This window comes from Erythrolamprus reginae, chromosome 7 (genome assembly GCF_031021105.1).
Source record: "Erythrolamprus reginae isolate rEryReg1 chromosome 7, rEryReg1.hap1, whole genome shotgun sequence".
Classification (NCBI taxonomy): domain Eukaryota; kingdom Metazoa; phylum Chordata; class Lepidosauria; order Squamata; family Dipsadidae; genus Erythrolamprus; species Erythrolamprus reginae.
The window spans coordinates 34,713,816-34,733,932 of NC_091956.1; the positions used below are offsets into that span (position 1 = coordinate 34,713,816).

The 20,117-nt window shown below is 46.5% G+C and overlaps 1 protein-coding gene across 4 annotated transcripts in view; it reads right to left on the reverse strand.

Annotated features, from left to right (window-relative positions):
- LOC139170309 (uncharacterized) overlaps window positions 1–20,117 on the reverse strand; it is a 197,050-nt gene that overhangs the window by 54,500 nt on the left and 122,433 nt on the right. For 3 of the 4 annotated variants that reach the window (XM_070757319.1, XM_070757318.1, XM_070757321.1), the window contains exons 15-16: window positions 12,278–12,329; window positions 3,867–3,978 (exon numbers count right to left, since the gene is read on the reverse strand). The exons of the other annotated variant lie outside the window; for it this stretch is intronic. In XM_070757319.1, coding sequence (XP_070613420.1) covers window positions 3,867–3,978; window positions 12,278–12,329 — 164 coding nt within the window. The remainder of the gene's footprint in view (window positions 1–3,866; window positions 3,979–12,277; window positions 12,330–20,117) is intronic. 4 annotated transcript variants of the gene reach the window in all.

The following is a 20,117-nucleotide window of genomic DNA, read 5'->3' on the forward strand; positions in this document are numbered from 1 at the left end:
GGGAGTCATTGCTCACAGTCACTCATGCCCTTATCACCTCGAGGTTCAATTACTGCAACGCTCTCTACATGGGGCTACCTCTGAAAAGTGTTCGGAAACTTCAGATCGTGCAGAACGCAGCCGCGAGAGCCATCGTGGGGCTTCCCAGATTCGCCCACGTTTCTACAACACTCCATGGCCTGCATTGGCTGCCGATCAGTTTCCGGTCACAATTCAAAGTGTTGGTCATGACCTTTAAAGCCCTACATGGCATTGGACCAGAATACCTCCGGAACCGCCTGCTACAGCACGAATCCCAGCGGCCGATAAGGTCCCACAGAGTTGGCCTTCTCCAGGTCCCGTCGACTAAACAATGTCGTCTGGTGGGCCCTGGGTGAAGAGCCTTCTCTGTGGCGGCCCCAGCCCTCTGGAATCAACTCCCCCCGGAGATTAGAACTGCTCCCACCCTCCTTGTCTTCCGTAAACTACTTAAGACCCATCTATACCGCCAGGCATGGGGGATTTGAGACACCTTTCCCCCAGGCTTATTATAATTTATGTTTGGTATGTATGTGCTGTTTGGTTTTTTAAATTGATAGGGTTTTTAGGTTTTTTTTAATATTAGATTTGTGCCTGTACAATATTGTTTTATCGCTTGTTGTGAGCCGCCCCGAGTATTCGGAGAGGGGCGGCATACAAATCTAATAAATTATTATTATTTATTATTATTAATCCTGGATGAGGAGGCCGATCTGGCATGTGTGACTGAAACCTGGCTGGGCCCAGAGGGAGGAGTTCCTCTCGGAAATATGCCCAGCCGGGTTTCAGATATGGCATCAGCCTCGACCCCAGGGAAGAAGGGGAGGAGTGGCTATTGTAGCCAAGGAGAACCTTCGCCTGCATAGACTCGTTGCCCCTGAGATTGCGGGTTGTGAGTCACTCCTTGTGAAGTTGAATTTAGGGGTTCAGGTGGGCTTGTTACTCACGTACCTGCCTCCCAGCTGCGTGTCAACAGCCCTGCCTGTGCTGCTCGAGAAGATGGCCGGGTTGGCGGTGGAGTTCCCCGGACTCATTGTCCTGGGGGACTTCAATCTGCCGTCACTCAGCGGTTCCTCTGGATTAGCACAGGAGTTCATGGCCACCATGACAGCCATGGGCCTGACTCCAGTAGTTCAGGGTCCGACTCACGAGGTTGGACACACACCCGACATGATATTCCTCTCGGAGCAATTGAGTAATGGTCTGAGACTAAGGGGCTTAGGAGCATTGCCTTTGTCATGGTCAGACCATTTTCTACTGCGGCTTGATTTCCTGACTCCAATCCTCCCCCGCAGGGAGGCAGAATCGATTAGGAGGTTCCGCCCCAGACACCTGATGGACCCTGAGGGCTTTCAGAGGGTGCTTGGGGATCTACCAGATTCACTCGTCCACAGCTTGGCAGAGTCTCTTGCTGAGGCCTGGAACAAGGTTGCAGCGGAGGCTCTTGACCGAATTGCGCCATTGTGACCTCTCTGTGGCACTAGACCCCGTAGAGCTCCATGGTTCAACGAGGAGCTCCGGGAGTTGAAACGCCAGAAGAGACGTCTGGAGAAGCAATGGAGGAAGAGTAAGTCCGAATCTGACCAAACACTTGTAAGAGCTTTTATTAAGACCTACAAAGTGGCGCTCAAGGCGGCAAGATGTGTGTACCATGCTGCCTTGATTGCATCAGCGGAATCCTGCCCGGCCGCTCTGTTTAGGGTGACCCGCTCCCTTCTAAATCAGGGGGGAGTTGGGGAGCCCTTGCAGGGTAGTGCCGAGGAATTTAACTCGTTTTTCGCTGATAAAGTCGCTTGGATCTGGGCTGACCTCGACTCCAATTGCATAGCAGTATCGGCTGACAATGAGTCAGTCGAGGTGACTGGGGCTAAACGTCTTTGTCCATCAGTCTGGGAGGAGTTTGACTTGGTGACACCTGATGAAGTGGACAAGGCCATTGGAGGTGTGAGTTCTGCCACCTGTCTACTGGATCTGTGTCCCTCTTGGTTGGTTTTGGCCGGCCGAGAGGTGGCACGGAGCTGGGCCCAGGAGATTGTCAACGCCTCCTTGGGGAGAGGGTCCATTCCGGCCATTTATGAGGCTTGTGTTCCCCCTCCTCAAGAAGCCTTCCCTAGAACCAGCCGTGTTTAATAACTACCCTCCAGTCTCCAACCTTCCTTTATGGGGAAGGTTGTTGAGAAGGTGGTGACGCCGCACCTCCAGCAGTCCATGGAAGAAGTCGATTATCTAGGTCCTCAGCAGTCTGGATTCAGGCCCGGCTACAGCACAGAACCTGCTTTGGTCGTGTTGATGGATGATCTCTGGCAGGCCCGGGACAGGGGCTTGTCCTCTGTCCTGATGCTTCTTGACCTCTCAGCGGCTTTTGATACCATCGACCATGGTATCCTTCTGCGCCGGCTGGAGGGGTTGGGAGTGGGAGGCACTGTTCTCCAGTGGTTCTCCTCCTACCTCTCTGGTCTATCGCAGTCGGTGTTAGTGGGGGGTCAGAGGGCGACCTCTAGGTCTCTCATTTGTGGGGTGCCTCAGGGGTTGGTCCTCTCCCCCCTGCTATTTAATATCTACATGAAACCGCTGGGTGAGATCATCCAAGGGAATGCTGTGAGGTATCATCAATACGCTGATGATACTCAGTTATACATCTCCACCCCATGTCCAGTCAACGAGGCAGTGGAAGTGATGTGCCGGTGCCTGGAGGCTGTTGGGGCCTGGATGGGTGTCAACAAACTCAAACTCAACCCTGACAGGATGGAGTGGCTGTGGGTTTTGCCTCCCAAGGACAATTCCATCTGTCCGTCCATTACCCTGGATAGGGAATTATTGCCCCCCTCGGAGAGGGTCCGCAACTTGGGCGTCCTGCTCGATCCACAGCTGACATTGGAACATCATCTTTCAGCTGTGGTGAGGAGGGTGTTTGCCCAGTTTCGCCTGGTTCACCAGTGGCAGCCCTATTTGGACAGGGAATCATTGCTCACAGTTGCTCATGCCCTCATCACCTCGAGGTTCGATTACTGCAACGCTCTCTACATGGGGCTACCTTTGAAAAGTGTTCGGAAACTTCAGATCGTGCAGAACGCAGCCGCGAGAGCCATCGTGGGGCTTCCAAGTTTCACTCATGTTTCTTCAACACTCCGTGGCTTGCATTGGCTGCCGATCAGTTTCTGGTCACAATTCAAAGTGTTGGTCATGACCTTTAAAGCCCTACATTGCATTGGACCAGAGTACCTCCGGAACCGCCTGCTACTGCACGAATCCCACCGACCGATAAGGTCCCACAGAGTTGGCCTTCTCCGGGTCCCGTTTGGCGGGCCCCAGGGGAAGGGCCTTCTCTGTGACGGCCCCGGCCCTCTGGAACCAACTCCCCCCAGAGATTAGAACTGCCCCCACCTTCCCTGTCTTTCGTAAACTACTCAAGACTCACTTATACCGCCAGGCATGGGGGAGTTGAGACACCTTTCCCCCAGGCTTTTTTATACTTTGTTTTGTTTGGTATGAATGTGCTGTTTGGTTTTTTAAAAATAATGATAGGGTTTTATATGTTTTTTAATATTAGATTTGTTCTTCTACTATAATGTTTTTATTATTGTTGTGAGCCGCCCCGAGTCTTCGGAGAGGGGCGGCATACAAATCAAATCAAATCAAATCAAATGAATCAATAAATAAATAGACCCATATGCAAATTCACACTTAACGAAAGGGCAACTGGATAACTATTTCTGTCAACTCAATCCATCTCATAAAGTTATGGGAATAAAATGAGTGGACTCCTGATGTATGATGCCTTAATCTCTCAAGAAGATAGATGATAAAAGCTATAATACATTCATTCATAAATAAACAAACAATAGTACCTTTGAAATCTTCTTGAGACTGGGGCTCATCATGTGAAGCAGTTAGATCAGAAGTTAATGAAATATCTTCCCGAAATGTTTCAACATGTTGTCCATTCATAAATATATTGATCTGGAAAAATATACATATATAGATCTATGATAGGAGTAATCAGTAAACCTGTACAGTTACCTAATGAACATCTGTGTCAGACCTGCCCCAGATAGGTCCCTTAGGAAAGAAAGACCCTTGATTCCATTTGTCCATTATACATGACCCCCTTTCCTCCCTAGCTTTTCATGGCAGGATGCCAGCGAGGCGCCAGGCCTGAGATGGCACACCTGACATACTGCCCCCCTTGATTACATTAGGTATTAAGATGTTAATAGATTAAGTTACTGAGATGTTAAGATTAAGTTACTGAGATGGCACACCTGACATACTGCCCCACTACATTCGTTATGTAAATAAGACAGGGAGGAAGAGACACACATAAAAGGCATAATTAGTTGAATGGTCATCGAGGCTAATCTAGATATTGTTCGTGGAACTTTTTAAGCAGTCTGGATGGTTTAATGTGTTTTGGGAATTAAACCACTTGGTCTCTGAGGGAGGGAAATTTTTCCATGGTACTAAATATCTCTCACTACTTACCAGAGCTTACAAAACTTTCACCACACCCATCCTCGAATACAGCTCATCTGTTTGGAACCCATATCGCATCTCAGACATTAACACCCTTGAAAATATTCAAAGATACTTCACAAGAAGAGCCCTTCACTCCTCCACTCGAAAGAGAATACCCTACAAGACTAGATTTTGAATCCTGGGTCTAGAAAGCTTAGAACTAAGAGGCATTAAACATGATCTAAGTATTGCCCACAAGATTATATGCTGCAACGTTCTGCCCGTCGGCAACTACTTCAGCTTCAACCACAACACAAGAGCACACAACAGATTTAAACTTAATATTAACCGCTCCAAACTTGACTGTAAAAACTATGACTTCAGTAACCGAGTTGTTGAAGCATGGAACTCATTACTGGACTCCATAGTGTCATCCCCAAACCCTCAACACATTACCCTTAGATTATCCACGATTGACCTTTCCAGATTCCTAAGAGGCCAGTAAGGGGTGTGCATAAGTGCACTAGAGTGCCTTCCGTCCCCTGTCCTATTGCTCTCCTATATCTCCTATACCATTCTTCTTTTCCTATATTTCTTCTATTCTTTCATTGTTATATTTTATTCCTATTTCTTCTCTTCTATTCTTTCCTAGATATATTTTTCTATGAGTATATCTTCCATAACCTTCATTATGTATTTACTATATGTATACCCAATATAACTCTCATTGTGTAATGGACAAAATCAATGAATAAATAATAAATAAAATAAATATGCATCCGAGTCCTTTTTGCTAAAATCGACCCACAGATCCCAATATTCTTTAGGGATTCAGGGATCACCCTGGGGATGCTCATTTGTTTCAGCTTCCACCTCCCTTCTTGGCTCTACCCATGGTGGCTTAGGAGTAAAGGAAGAACCTCATGTTTCTTTTCTGGCTTCTCTTCCTTTCTGGTCCACCAAATCTTTAATAACATCCTCCTCTAGTTTACATAAGGATTTCACTTCAGTAATTATGTGTTGTGTCCTGAGGACAATCAGGGTTTGCAACTACCCATAATTGGGGTGTGGAACAATACTGTAAGCTGATTGGCTAGTGAGCTAGGTGGGGCTGGGTTACATGTATATAAGCAGTCAGTCAGACCAGCCTGTGGCTTGTTCTTCTTCTGATGTTTGTTACCTGCTTTTAACCCACATTAAAGGACTGACAACTGCTTCAGGTCTGTGTTTTATCTGTATGAGGATGTAACATCTGGCGACGAAGGTGGGATTGAAAGTGTTTTATGGACTTAAGGTAACCAGGATTCCTGCTTAGCCACTGCTGTGTTTTTTTCCTCTTTTCAGGTTACCTCTTTTTCAGCTCTGTGGTTGTTGAGCCGTTTTGGATGTTGCTATTGCTGATTTTACAACAACCATCTGCACTGGGAATTGAGAGAGCTTATTTTAAGCCTGCATGCCATCATTACTACAACTGGAGAAGAGACTCCAAGTTTCAGTTCTTTCGACGGTTGAAGCCATCTACGCTGCTAGCACTCAAGGTCTCAGCTGTTTCCTGACTGAGTTTTTTGTGTGTGTTGCTACCGGAGTTTGTTTTTACAGCTGAATTGACGGCGGGGGGGGGGGGGAACCTCCCCAAATTTATTGTTCCTGCTTTGTTCCTGCTCCTGTGGCAGCCCGGGAAGAATCTTGGTTTGCCTTTTATTTATTTATTCTGTGGAGCCTTTTGCACTGCCGCCGAGGGACTCAGCTGTCTTGCAGCCTGGGAAGAACCTTGGTTTTCCCTTTTATTTATTTATTCATTCTTTTTCCTTCTTGAAGCCACCTGCATTGTGCTACTGTTGTTACCAAAAGCCACCTGTGCATACTAGAGGATTGGTTATTAATATGGCGAGCCAAAATTTGTTTCTTGTGCCTTTTGATCCATTTGACCCTAGTAGTGACACGTGGGAAAGTTTTTTGGACCGTTTTGAATGTTATCTAAAGGCACAGGATCTTAGGGGATTATCAGAAGCTCGCCGCATTGCTTGTTTTTTAAACGCTTGTGGTAAAACCATGTTTCGTATGGCACGCACTCTTGTAGCACCACAGGTGGTTTATGAAGTTCCATGGGAAGAGCTGATGGACAAACTTAAAAAACATTATGCCCCAGCTCCATCCTTTATTTTATGTCGCTTCCATTTTAGACGCCGCATCCAAGCCGAGGGCGAATCAGTCACCCAATATGTGGCTGCCCTTCGTGACGCAGCAAGAGACTGTGATTTTGAAAATTCGGAATGCTCCCTATTAGAACAGTTGGTTTGCGGGGTGCGAGACCCTCAGCTTCAGCGCCGCCTCCTGGCCCATTCTAAACTTACACTAGCTACAGCTATTGACGATGCCTGCGCTGCAGAGACGGCACTTCATACTTCCGCGGACATACAACGATGTACAGTGAACCCTCGAGTTTCGCGTCCTCAAGGATCGCGAAAGGGCTATTTCGCTAGTTTTCAACCCGGAAGTAAACTCCACCATCTGCGCATGCGTGCCCTTCCACGCATGCGTAGATGGTGGAGTTTCCCCGCCGGGCAGAGGCTTCCCTGGGTCTTCCCCCTCTTGCCCCGGTAAGACCCCAGCGGCGGTGGGCTGGAGCGCGAGCTTGGGGCAGCCTAGCTCCGCTTCCCAGCTGGGAAGCGGAGCCGGCAACAGCGTGGGCGGGCGGGCGGCGCGCGCGAGCTTGGGGCAGCCTAGCTCCGCTTCCCAGCTGGGAAGCGGAGCCGGCAACAGCGTGGGCGGGCGGGCGGCGCGCGCGAGCTTGGGGCAGCCTAGCTCCGCTTCCCAGCTGGGAAGCGGAGCCGGCAACAGCGTGGGCGGGCGGGCGGCGCGAGCTTGGGGCAGCCTAGCGCGGAGCCGGCAACGCGCGCGCGCTTGGGGAAACCCCAGATCCGCTCCCCAGCTGGGGAGCAGCCCCAGCAACGCGCGCGCGCTTGGGGCAGCCTAGCTTTGCTTCCCAGTTGGGAAGCGGAGCCGGCAACGCGCGCGCGCTTGGGGAAACCCCAGATCCGCTCCCCAGCTGGGGAGCAGCCCCAGCAACGCGCGCGCGCTTGGGGCAGCCTAGCTTCGCTTCCCAGCTGGGAAGCGGAGCCGGCAACGCGCGCGCGCTTGGGGAAACCCCAGATCCGCTCCCCAGCTGGGGAGCAGCCCCAGCAACGCGCGCACGCTTGGGGCAGCCTAGCTTCGCTTCCCAGCTGGGAAGCGGAGCCGGCAACGCGCGCGCGCTTGGGGAAACCCCAGATCCGCTCCCCAGCTGGGGAGCAGCCCCAGCAACGCGCGCGAGCTTGGGGCAGCCTAGCTTCGCTTCCCAGCTGGGAAGCGGAGCCGGCAACGCGCGCGCGCTTGGGGAAACCCCAGATCCGCTCCCCAGCTGGGAAGCAGCCCCAGCAACTCGCGCGCGCTTGGGGAAACCCCAGATCCGCTCCCCAGCTGGGGAGCGGCCCCAGCAACGCGCGCGCGCTCCCCAGCAACGCGCTGCGGCGGTGGAAGTAAAAACACCATCTGCACATGCGCAGATGGTGTTTTTACTTCCGCACCGCTACTTCGCGAAAAATCGATCATCGCTTGGGGTCCTGGAACGGAACCCTCGCGATGATCGAGGGTTCACTGTATTCCGGAAACGGGAATACCCTTTCCACAAACAAGCACCTACGCAACAACTTACTCCCTTAGGGACGATGCAAACCGTGGTGAAATAGTTGCTCGCCTTCATACCACCACCAACCGCCATTGTATATCAAACCTGGGAACCAAGCAGAGGATCACACCGGTGCAACGATCAAACTACCCACCGTGCTCCAGCTGTGGCGACCCACACCTTCGGTCTTCATGTCGGTTCCGCACTGCAACCTGTTACAACTGCGGAAGAACGGGTCATCTATCCAGAGTTTACCGTTCAACACCTAATCAAACCGTTAGGGGTGCCATACCCTCACATCACATGCAACAACATCCGTCAGGACGACGAGGCGATTGTTTCGCCACAAAAGCGGACCAAGAATTGTTCAAAGGAGAGGAAGAAGTATTTTTAACAGCAGGAGGTGGGACAAAAGAAATGTCCATGATTGTAACTATTGAAGGGTCACCCCTAGAAATGGAAGTAGACACTGGGTCCGCCAGGAGTTTGGTTTCCTGGGACATTTTTGCCCAACTGGTTGGTGACCCATCTCAAGTTAAGTTGAGCCCAACAAGTGTGAAACTGCGGGATTATCAAGGGAACTTAATCCCAACTAAGGGGGAGGTAAAGGTCCATGTAAAAAAGGGGGCATTTTCTGGGATTCTCCCACTAATAATTGTAACTAACCCCCTACCATCACTAGTGGGGAGGGACTGGTTTACCAAAGTAGGTTTGTCCGTATCAGGAATTCATTCCGTAACCCGTGACGTGTATTCGTGTATATTCGATGAGTTCTCTGATGTATTTAGCAATTCATTGTCTGCAGCCGACATAGCGACCCACTCCTCTATGGATAATATCATTTCCCAAATTATTGATTGGATGAAATGGGGATGGCCCACGGGAACCATGCCTAGTGAATTTATACCTTTCCGGACAAGGCAAAGTGAGTTATCTATATATAGAGGGTGTTTGTTGTGGGGATCAAGAGTCATTGTTCCCCCATCCTTACAGGACATAGTCTTAAGCCTCCTCCATGAATACCATCCAGGCATTGTCCGGATGAAGGCCTTGGCTCGTAGTTATGTCTGATGGCCGGGGTTAGACCAAGCCATTCAGACGTGGGTAGAGCACTGTAGGGAGTGTCAGAACTCCAGACCTATGCCTCCGGAAATACGCCCAAGGCAGTGGAAATTACCTAGAGGACCATGGTCTAGGGTCCATCTTGACCTGGATGGCCCCTTCCATGGGCATAAATTTATGGTATTGGCAGATGCTTATTCGGGCTGGGTAGAGGTAGATATCTTACAGTCTACGACACCGGAGAGTGTAATTAACATTCTATCCCGACACTTCTCCACACATGGGTTACCCGATCAGTTGGTGACCAATAATGGACCACAGTTTACATCTGCACAATTCCAAGTATATTTAGCCACCTTGGGAATTAGGCAAATTTTAACAGCCCCTTGGCATCCGAGAAGTAACGGCCGGGTGGAGAGGGCTGTGCAGTCTACAAAAGAGGCCTTAGGTCGCCTTAAAGGACGGGTTTGGAAAAGTAAGGTGAACCTTTATTTGACTACTCAACATTCAACTCCCTGCCCTACCACAGGCAGGAGTCCAGCAGAAGTACTTATGGGCCGGCGTCTGCGTACGAGATTAGATCAGATTCACCATACATATACTCCTAACAGAGATAAGGAACCACCAAAATGCACGAGAGTATTTGCCCAAGGAGATTCAGTATATGTTAGGAATTATGGGGGAAGAGAACAGAGTTGGGAGTCAGGCTGGACCGCATTCTTACAGGGTCCAGCTAGGGGATGGACGGATCTGGCGTCGGCACATGGATCAACTACGTTGTCGAACTTTAGAAGCCGCTACGCCAGCATCACAAGTACCACCCGTCCAACCAACCAGCATTACATTACCCGACTACACAGAGATTACCCCCTCCATGGGAAATCAACATCTAGGGTCGACACCGAAATCACCACATCAGGAAAGTCACACAGAAGCACAATCACAATCCTTGCCTAGAGAAATAGAACCATTAGTTCCTCCACCAGAGGTTGAACTTCGCCGTTCTATAAGATCACGTAAGCGACCCACATATCTAGAGGATTTTGTGTGTACTAATCAGGTGGGAAGGGGTGTTGTGTCCTGAGGACAATCAGGGTTTGCAACTACCCATAATTGGGGTGTGGAACAATACTGTAAGCTGATTGGCTAGTGAGCTAGGTGGGGCTGGGTTACATGTATATAAGCAGTCAGTCACACCAGCCTGTGGCTTGTTCTTCTTCTGATGTTTGTTACCTGCTTTTAACCCACATTAAAGGACTGACAACTGCTTCAGGTCTGTGTTTTATCTGTATGAGGATGTAACATTATGCCAAACCTAGAACAAGAGGTCTTGCTATGCCAAGCTCCACAATAAAGTTCAGACTCTGTGTGTGCCCACATTCTCATTTCTATTGGTTCGGGATGAATGTTCCTGCCCCTCCCCTGCTACTGAGCCAGTAAAAAAAGTCATGGGCCCTCAGGAGTCCTTAGGTATTGGGTGGCATAGAAGTAGAATAAATAAATAAATAAATAAATAAATAAATGGGCACTTTGAATTGCTTGAATCTTAAGTCCAGCATCTTGACTAGAGCAGGATTGACTAAGCTTTTGGTGTAACCCAAGTTCAGGATAGCTACCAGGTTCCCTTTGTGCCCTGAGGATGGAACTACCAGTTCTATGTTGATGGTTACCGGGATCACTGGGTGACTTACCAGGGGATCATTGTCGGAGTTGGTATCGCTCTCCATCAGCCCATCAATTGGAACAGTTGGAGTTCTTTCCTCATCAACAACTTCCACTCCTTCCAAGTCCGGTCTCTCAGGTTCTTTGAGGTGGCTTTGATGATGGTGGGCTCCAGAGCTCATAGGCACAGTGAACCTCACTGATTCGTAACAACCTGTTGTCTCTGCTGTATCAGGGTCGTTCCGGGTCAAGTGGACCAATTTTAAAGCTCATCCCCACCTTACCATCTCAGATTTTGATGAAATTTGGCACATGATTACTTTATGATATAAAACTATGCTGTGCAAAATTTAAGACTAAAAATTGGGAGTTCCAGGAGACCTTAAGTAAAGGGTTGCAAAATGCTGAGTCAGAAAAATGATATTTTGGGCCAACATGGCAGTTTACAGGACTACCAACTTTGTAGTACCAACTTTGAACTCTTATATCTTTTCAACAACTTGAAGGATAGTGCTGCAAATTGGTAGTCCTCTTTGCAGCTGTGTACTTAGTACATCTGCCAAAAATCAACCTGAAAGGCCAAGTAGTTTTGAAACTACAGCAACCTGAAGATTGCTGTAATTCATTTTTGAGGGTTTTTTTTTTTTTTTTGCAGTTTGAGCCTGAACCATGTAAAAAGTAAGAGGACTAGGTATTTGGGGTTTTGCCAGTTTATAAAGCCTCACAAGGTGTGCAGGTTCTCCAAATATATCCAGCATTCTACTGAAACTGCCATGTTTCATAGTTCTGGAAGCTGGCCCAAAATGTCACTTTTGCTGACTCAGCATTTTGCAACCCTTTACTTGAGGCCTCCTAGAACTCCCAATTTTTAGTCCTTTGAATTAAAATTTTGCACAGCATAGTTTTATATTATAAAGAAACTATGTGCCAAATTTTACCAAAATCTGAGATGGTAAGGTGTGGACCACTGGTCCACTTGACACAGAATGACTCATCTCCCTTCTCCTGACCGACAATGAGAACAGCCACTTCTGTAGCCATGGGAGCATTGAAATTACCTTGGTGCTCTCCAGGAGGCTTCCTATTGGTATTAATCACCACTTGGAAGTCCTTGTGGCCCTTAGAAACAGAATCAACAGCAGCCTTAAGTTTCAAAATATACTTGTGTTCATGCAGCAACTTCTGCAGTTGACTCAGCAGTTATGGATTAATGCTTGGGTAGATTCCACAATGGATGTCCCTCATTGTTATCGTCACCAATCAAGTATATCTGGAGAAGTGAAGGCTGCTGCTCAGGCCCCGCCATAATAGTCCCTCCTCCTTCAATGTTATTTCCCAAATATTCTATTTTAAAAATTTAATATATTAGACTTGCCATTCTTTCTAGAATTAATGCTAAATAGCAGTTCCTACCTTGATATGCTTCTTTGGATAAAAGAAGAAAAATGGTTTCAGAACAGGAGATCTGGAAAAAGAGGTGCAAATAAAAATTGATGTGAACAGAAACACATTTCACATAGCTTTTAGCCTTTGTAACTTTTTAAGATCAGTTATAGTGCTTGGGAGTAACAATTTAAATATTGAAAACATAACGTAATTATTGATGTCCCTCCCCCAAAATGCTGGCCTTCAGAAAATTACTAAAATATAAATCGTTTCAGAAAGCTTTTGACTTATTGCCAGTACCTTAATTGAGTGTAATTATATATTACAGATAATCTTTGATGTATAAACTTTTAAGTTTGTCCCAAAGGCACTCTTTCAAAAGTTAACTGGACTTCCTTGGTTTTTTCTTTGAAAACATTTTGCTCTGAATGAGAATCTCCATAAACAAACAACCTTAATCTTGCTACTGCTGTTTTGAAGAGGGGTGGAACTTCCATAACTTTAATTTAAATAGCTTTTTGTTCCCTTTTATTTTTCCACATAATCATTGCCATTTGCTACATAGGTCTGCCACTAAATAAAACTTACTAAAGTTGTCCTCAGCTAAACCAGGTCCTTAAAGTACCTTCCACTTCTTCATTTGAGTCAAATAGTGAGATCAAACTCCACAATTACTTATTGGATGACTTGTGAGATGTGAGACCTAGGATAATCATATTGCAGCAGAATGTCCATCTTGTGTTTCCAAGCTTGCTTAGCAATTTTTTTGGAGATACAATGTAGCAGTTGTTATAGTACAAGGTTCAAAGAAAGTCATGTAATAATATCATCTGTATCTCAACAGTAACTATGTTTTCTTGCTGAAGCCTAGATTTTTTGTGTGTAGTTAAAACTTTGTGATTGATTGTCCATAGACTTGTACTTCATTTCTAAGTTATGTATTTTGTCTTTTGAAAATAATTCTCAGATTCATTCTTTCGGTATGATAATATTTTCTGACAATTTTCATCTTTTGAAGTTTTCATCTTTCAAGAAACTCTTAATCAGGTTATCAACCATTCTCAATTGAAACTCTTCTCCTTTTTAAATTTATTTTTATTCTTAATTAAATAAAATACAAAGAAGAGAAGAAAAAGATTGGAAATTAAGGGAAGGAAAGGGAGCAAGAAAAACTATTCCTGTTTATCTTCCTTGCTGTGGAAATAATGTATATTTCTATTTGTACCTAGTAATCTTTGTGAATTGTCACCATTTTATTTACAAAATTCATTGCATTCTTTCAAATTTGACTTACTGAGGGAAAAAGTGGAGGAGTTCCTTTTTTCACCCTTTTCTCCTTCAAAGTACAGTGATACCTTGTCTTACGAACTTAATTGGTTCCGGGATGAGGTTCATAAGGTGAAAAGTTCGTAAGATGAAACAATGTTTCCCATAGGAATCAATGGAAAAGCGAATAATGCGTGCAAGCCCAAAACTTTTGCCTTACTACCACCAGCATTTGGATCCTTGTTCGGGGGTGGGTGGAGGGGAGGGGGGGGAAGACAGCGCAGGGTGTCTGGAGGGAGCCTCGTGGGTGGATTGACAGCGCAGGAAGCTGCCTGGCGGTTTGTCTACTGGTGTGGCTTCCACCCACCTTGAAAGTTTTCAGTGACAGCAAAGGAGAATCCTGGTGCTTTGGCTTCAGACAAGGCTCCCTTGAGAAGATGCACCCCTTCCTCCTCCTGAGTCCGCGGTGACAGCCACATGCTCCCCTTTGTCTCCCTGGCCAAACAAGCGGCACCCAATTGAAGTAGCGATCTGGAGTCCTAATCTGGCCATTGCATTTCCTCCCTCCCTTTGATCCTGGGCAGCCCTGTCTGGGAGAAACCGCTCCGAATCCTCTTTGTCCCTCCTGCCCATCGGAAAGAGAAAGAGTGGAAGGGAAAGTGAGGGGGAAGTGTGTTTGTGTGTGAGAGAGAGAGAAAGAGAGAGAGAGGCTGACTGCCTCTCCTTTGCAATGACACCCAAGGATGAGAGAGCAGTTGAGGGACAGGCAAATGTGGGTTTCTTTCTTTATTTCTCCCCCCTCATCATTTAAACCTTCTCCTGAGAAGCTTCCTCCCATACGTGCCTCACACAGCTTCCCTGCCTCATGTTTCCCTGGAGGGGTGTATGTGTGGATGGGGGGGGGCTTCTCCATCTTTCCTGGAACTGTTGCCCACCCCTCCGACTGAGCGTGTTTTCGTGGTGTGCTGGGCTGGCAATGGGCTGGCCCTCAAAAGACCCGGGTGGGGACTATCTATCTATCTACTGTATCTACTGTATCTACTGTATCTACTGTATCTATCTATCTATCTATCTATCTATCTATCTATCTATCTATCTATCTATCTATCTATCTATCTATCTACCTACCTACCTACCTACCTATCCATCATCTACCTACCTATCTACCTACCTATCCATCTATCCTTCACCTACCTAGCTATCTATCTATCCATCTATCCATCATCTACCTACCTACCTATCTACCTACCTATCCATCCATCTATCCATCTATCCGTTATCTATCTATCTATCTATCTATCTATCTATCTATCTATCTATCTATCTATCTATCTATCCATCCATCCATCCATCCATCCACCCACCCACCCAACCACCCACCCACCCATCTAGAGGCTTGCCTTCCACTCTTTCTCCTTCTCTTTCTCTTTCTGATCGGCAAGAAGGGTGGGGAGGACTGGGAGCGGTTTCTCTGCGTAAAAACCGCGTAGGCTTGCCCGGCTGCCGAGGATCAAACTGTTTCCGTTCAATTCTCAGGCAAGATGGATAAATGGATGGGTGGGTGGATAGATAGGTAGATGATGGATAGATAGATAGATAGATAGATAGATAGATAGATAGGCGGGTAGATGATGGATAGATGGATAGATAATGGATAGAGGGATAGATAGACAGACAGATAAGTAGATGATGGATAGATGGATGGATAGATAGATAGATAGATAGACAGAGTATCAATCATCTATCCATCCATCCATCCATCCAGGAACGGAGAAGGGATCCCAGAGCTGATTCGGCTGGGGGGGGAAGGGGGCAGAGCAGTGACTCCAGACCCAGGGGCCTGCCCCCCCTCCCCCCTCAGCACTTCGCCTCTTCAGGAGACAGGTTCCCCTTTGCTGGGAAGCTCTGGGTGGGAGGGGTGGGGGGAGGCATCCTGGCTTCGGGCTTTGAGAAGCCCGAAGCTGCTGATTTGGCTGGGGGGGGGCAGGAGCAGCGACTCTGGACCCGGAGCCTGACATCCCCCCCAAATACTTCACCTGGCAGGAGGAGGAAGGGGGGCATTTTGACTAGACGCTGGCCAAGGGAAAATCCCAGGTGCTTCATCTGGAAGTCAGAAGCTGGGAAATCCCGGCGGGGAATTCCCGGCGGGGGCGGGAAGAGAGAGCGCACGCAGCCGGGCTCGGTTCTTAAGATGAAAATGGTTCTTAGGACGAGGCAAACAAATCGCAAACCCCGGGTTCGTATCTTGAAAAGTTCGTATGACGAGGGTACCACTGTACTAAACTTTTTTTTAAAGAAAGAAAAACTTTTTTCCTTTCTCTTTTCAAATCAAAACTTTATAATACTGTATGTCTTTTTCTTTGACTCCTGTAAGCTTTAAACTTCAATATTACATTTAGATTCCTCCCTCCAACCTACCCTTATTGAATAATATTTGTTTTCTTTTATAAACATCCTTTTTAACACACAGGTTTTTTAAACTGGTACATCATTTTCTTTACTGTTGTCTTAATACAGGTACTCTCAAACACATTTACAATATCTTTTGCCTAGTTTAAAAATTACTTAAGCATTATATGTGGAACCAACTCCCCCCGGAGATTAGAACTGCCCCTACTCTGCTTGCCTTTCGTAAGCTCCTTAAGACCCACCTGTGTCGTCAGGCATGGGGGAACTGAGACATCTCCCTCGGGCATATACAATTTATGAATGGTATGTGTGTATGTATGTGTGTTTAGAAAATGGGTTTTTTAAAATGTTTTTAGTAGAAATTTAGATTTGTTGTAAACTGTTTTTTCACTTTGTTGTGAGCCGCCCCGAGTCTGCGGAGAGGGGCGGCATACAAATCTAAATAAACATAAACATAAACATGTACGAAAATGTTTAAAAAATTACATTATCAAATTTTGGGTTTCTTTCAGTTACATGTATCAAGCACAGAGAAATTCAGTTGGCTCATTAAGTTTAAATCATTCCCTCAAACTTATCTTCATGAAGTAAAATCTTTTTCTTCTCTGGAAGTTTCTCAGGCATTTCTTTTTATCACGAGATCTTCAACCTTGTTAAATGTCATTAAAGAAAAAGTCCCAAGTTTGTCTCAACAGCTCTTCTTTTTTTAGATGTGTTGACAGACTTATATTTGGACCATAATAGTGAAAATAAACATCAGATTCTTCCAAAACTGCAGTAAATCCCTCTGCATTTTCAGCTATTTATGAAGTTGTGAAGTTTGGTAACATTCTCCACACATTTGCACCTCAGAAGTAATTTGAGAGAATTTTTTATCATCAGAGCAGAACTGGTCAACTAATTGGCATATTTAGAGACCTTTCAATTATATCTCTGATAACTTATTCCACTATTGTACAACCTGTAGCTACTATTGTAGCTACAGGTTGCTACAATAGTAAACTAAAACCATAGCTTTCAATCTTTTATTATTCTCAGCCCCTTCCAGGGCCGCCATCAGGAATTTTGGGGCCCCATACAGCCTAAGTGTCTGCCCCCGCCATTTTAAAACTACTGCCCCCAAATCCCGTGCCATGCCCACCATGGCCACACACCCTAGGCAAGCCCTCCCCCGGCCCTCTGAGGTCAAACACAGCCCTGATGTGGCCCTCAATGAAATTGAGTTTGACACCCCTGGCCTAGAGGCTAAATCCTATGAACAAGGGCTAAGAGAACTAGTATGTTTAGCTCAACAAATAGAAAACTAGGGGGAATGTAATAGTAGTTTCCCAATCTTTAAAGGGCAGCCACAGAGCAGATGGCATCTATTTATTCTCCATGCCACCTGAAGGTAGTACAAGAAGCAATGGGCGGAACCTCACCAAGAGGAAATGCAATCTGGAAATAAGGAAAAACGTGGGACTGGGTGGCATATATATACCAATATATACCAATACTGTCATATGCCACCCAGTCCCAAGTTTTTCCTTATTTCCAGATTGCATTTCCTCTTGGTGAGGTTCCGCCCATTGCTTCTTCCTTCTCTCTCTTCCTTCCTCTCTCATCTCTCTCTCTCTCTCTTTCTTTCTTTCTGTATGTATCAAATGTTTTTAGCTGAATTTTTTTAAAATTAAGGGAGACTAGGATGGTACCATTTCGGCCTTGTTCTGGCCTCATCAGCTAGCTACACCCTTACTGGGATTCGATCTGGCAGCTTCTGCCTTGTAAGGCAGAGGATTAACAGTTGAGCCACCAGACCTGATCCCTCAGCTCTGTACCAGGGAGGGGCTATATGTTTTTTATGTCAGATCACCTTGGTATATTGAAGGAACATCACAGCTCCTTTTTGCCTCTAGGCCCAACCCAGGACCATTTCAAGGCAGTTAATTTATTCATAGCCGACAACTATATTCTGTATGTATCAAATGTTTTTAGCTGAAATTTTTTAAAATTAAGGGAGACTAGGATGGTACCATTTCGACCTTGTTCTGGCCTCATCAGCTAGCCACACCCTTACTGGGATTCGATCTGGCAGCTTCTGCCTTGTAAGGCAGAGAATTAACAGCTGAGCCACCAGACCTGATCCCTCAGCTCTGTACCAGGGAGGGGCTATATGTTTTTTATGTCGGATCTCCTTGGTATATTGAAGGAACGTCACAGCTCCTTTTTGCCTCTAGGCTAGCTGATGAGGCCAGAACAAGCCCGAAATTGTACCATCCTAGTCTCCCTTAATTTTAAAAAAATTCAGCTAAAAACATTTGATACATACATACATACATATAAATAAATCCCGTCTTTTTTATTAAAAGAAATTAATAATTTAAAAAAAGCAAAATCCATTACTATTAAAACTAAAACAACCAGCAAAACTACTAATAAAAACAGGTGAGGGCTGGGGCTTTTTTCTGTTATTATTTAAGTGCTTTTACCATATGCTTTAAATCAAGAGTCACTTCTCTCTCTGTTTCTCTCTCTTTTCTGTCATTCTCTGCCTCAATCATTTTCTCATTTCTCTTTTTTTCTCCCCTTTTTTCTATCATTTCTCTCTCTCTTCCTGCCACTCTTTTCTCTCTCTCTTTCTTCCTCTCTTTCTCTTCCTTCCTCTCTCATCTCTCTCTCTCTCTTTCTTTCTCTCTTTCTCTATCTTGCTTTCTTCCTCTCTCTCACTCTCTTCCTTCCTCTCTCATCTCTCTCTCTCTCTTTCTTTCTCTCTCTTTTTCTATCTTGCTTTCTTCCGCTCTCTCTCTCTTCCTTCCTCTCTCATCTTTCTTTCTTTCTTTCTCTTTCTCTATCTTGCTTTCTTCCGCTCTCTCTCTTCCTTCCTCTCTCATCTTTCTTTCTTTCTCTCTTTCTCTTTCTCTCTCTTGCTCTCTTCCTCTCTCACTCTCTTCCTTCCTCTCTCATCTCTTTCTTTCTTTCTCTTTCTCTCTCTTGCTTTCTTCCTCTCTCTCACTCTCTTCCTTCCTCTCTCATCTCTCTCTTTCTTTTTCTTTCTCTCTCTTTCTCTATCTCTTCCCCTCTTGCTCTATCTCTCCCCCTCTTGCTCTCTCTCTTTTTCTCACTTTCCCTCTCTTGTTTTCTCTCTCTCTCTCTCTTGCTTTCTCTCTCTCACTCTTTCTCCCTTTTTTCTCTCTCACTCTTTCTCTCTCGTTCTATCTCTTTCTCTCCCCCCTCTTTCTCTCTCTCTCTCTTTCTCACTTTCTCTCTATCTTGCTCTGTCGCTCTCACTCTCTCTCGTTCTCCAGAGGCTGGCGAAAGTGATTTTCAATGTTGGGCGCACAGGCCGGCGCACGCTCTCCCCATCCCCCTGCCAGCCTGCCCGGAACATTCAAAGTAATGTTCGGCGAAGGTTTTGCTTACTTTGAATGTTCCAGGCGGGCTGGCAGGGGGATGGGGAGAGCGCGCGCCGGCCCATGCACCCGACATTGAAAATCACCTGGCCCGCCTCTCCTGTAGCCCCCTCGCTGAGAGGCCGGGACAAAAGCACTCTCGGCGAAGGTGGGAAGCGGAGGAGAAAGAGAGGCGGATCGGGTGGGCAGGCGGCAGCGGCGACTAGCCAGGGGCGCGATCGGGCTAGAGGCGCAGGGGGTGGGGGCGGCCGCGGCTCTGTGCGTGCCCTTGGAAAAGGGTGCTCGGGGGGGCGTTTTGGGGTGCGCTGGCACAGGCGTGCGCAGCCTACAGCAGGGAACGGTTCTGGGCACAATGACTGCTGCAGGCGCCAGGAGCCCGGCACACGGTGGCGGGCCAAAACCGCCCCCCCATTTTTCAATTTGGCCGGGCCCCTGACGCCAGTACCAGTAATACTGGCCTATCGGCGGCCCTGGCCCCTTCACCTTAAAGGCAGAAGAGTTACACTCCAGGGAAAATCTTTCAGAGATCTCAATTGAAATTCTTATGTTGCTACACAAGTTGTCCAAATAGCTGCCCTGAGTCCTTTGGGATTGGGCGGCACAGAAATCGAATAAATAATAATTTGTTCTTGCTCACACAAATCAGCTCTTTTTGGTTCACCAGTTTTAATGTAGAGTTATGGTACTTATATTAACATACTAAATATTATAAACCAGGGGTCCCCAACTCTTGGAGTTGAAGTCCACAAGTCTTAAAGTTGCCAAGGTTGGTGACCCCTGCTATAAACAACCTATATTTGGTA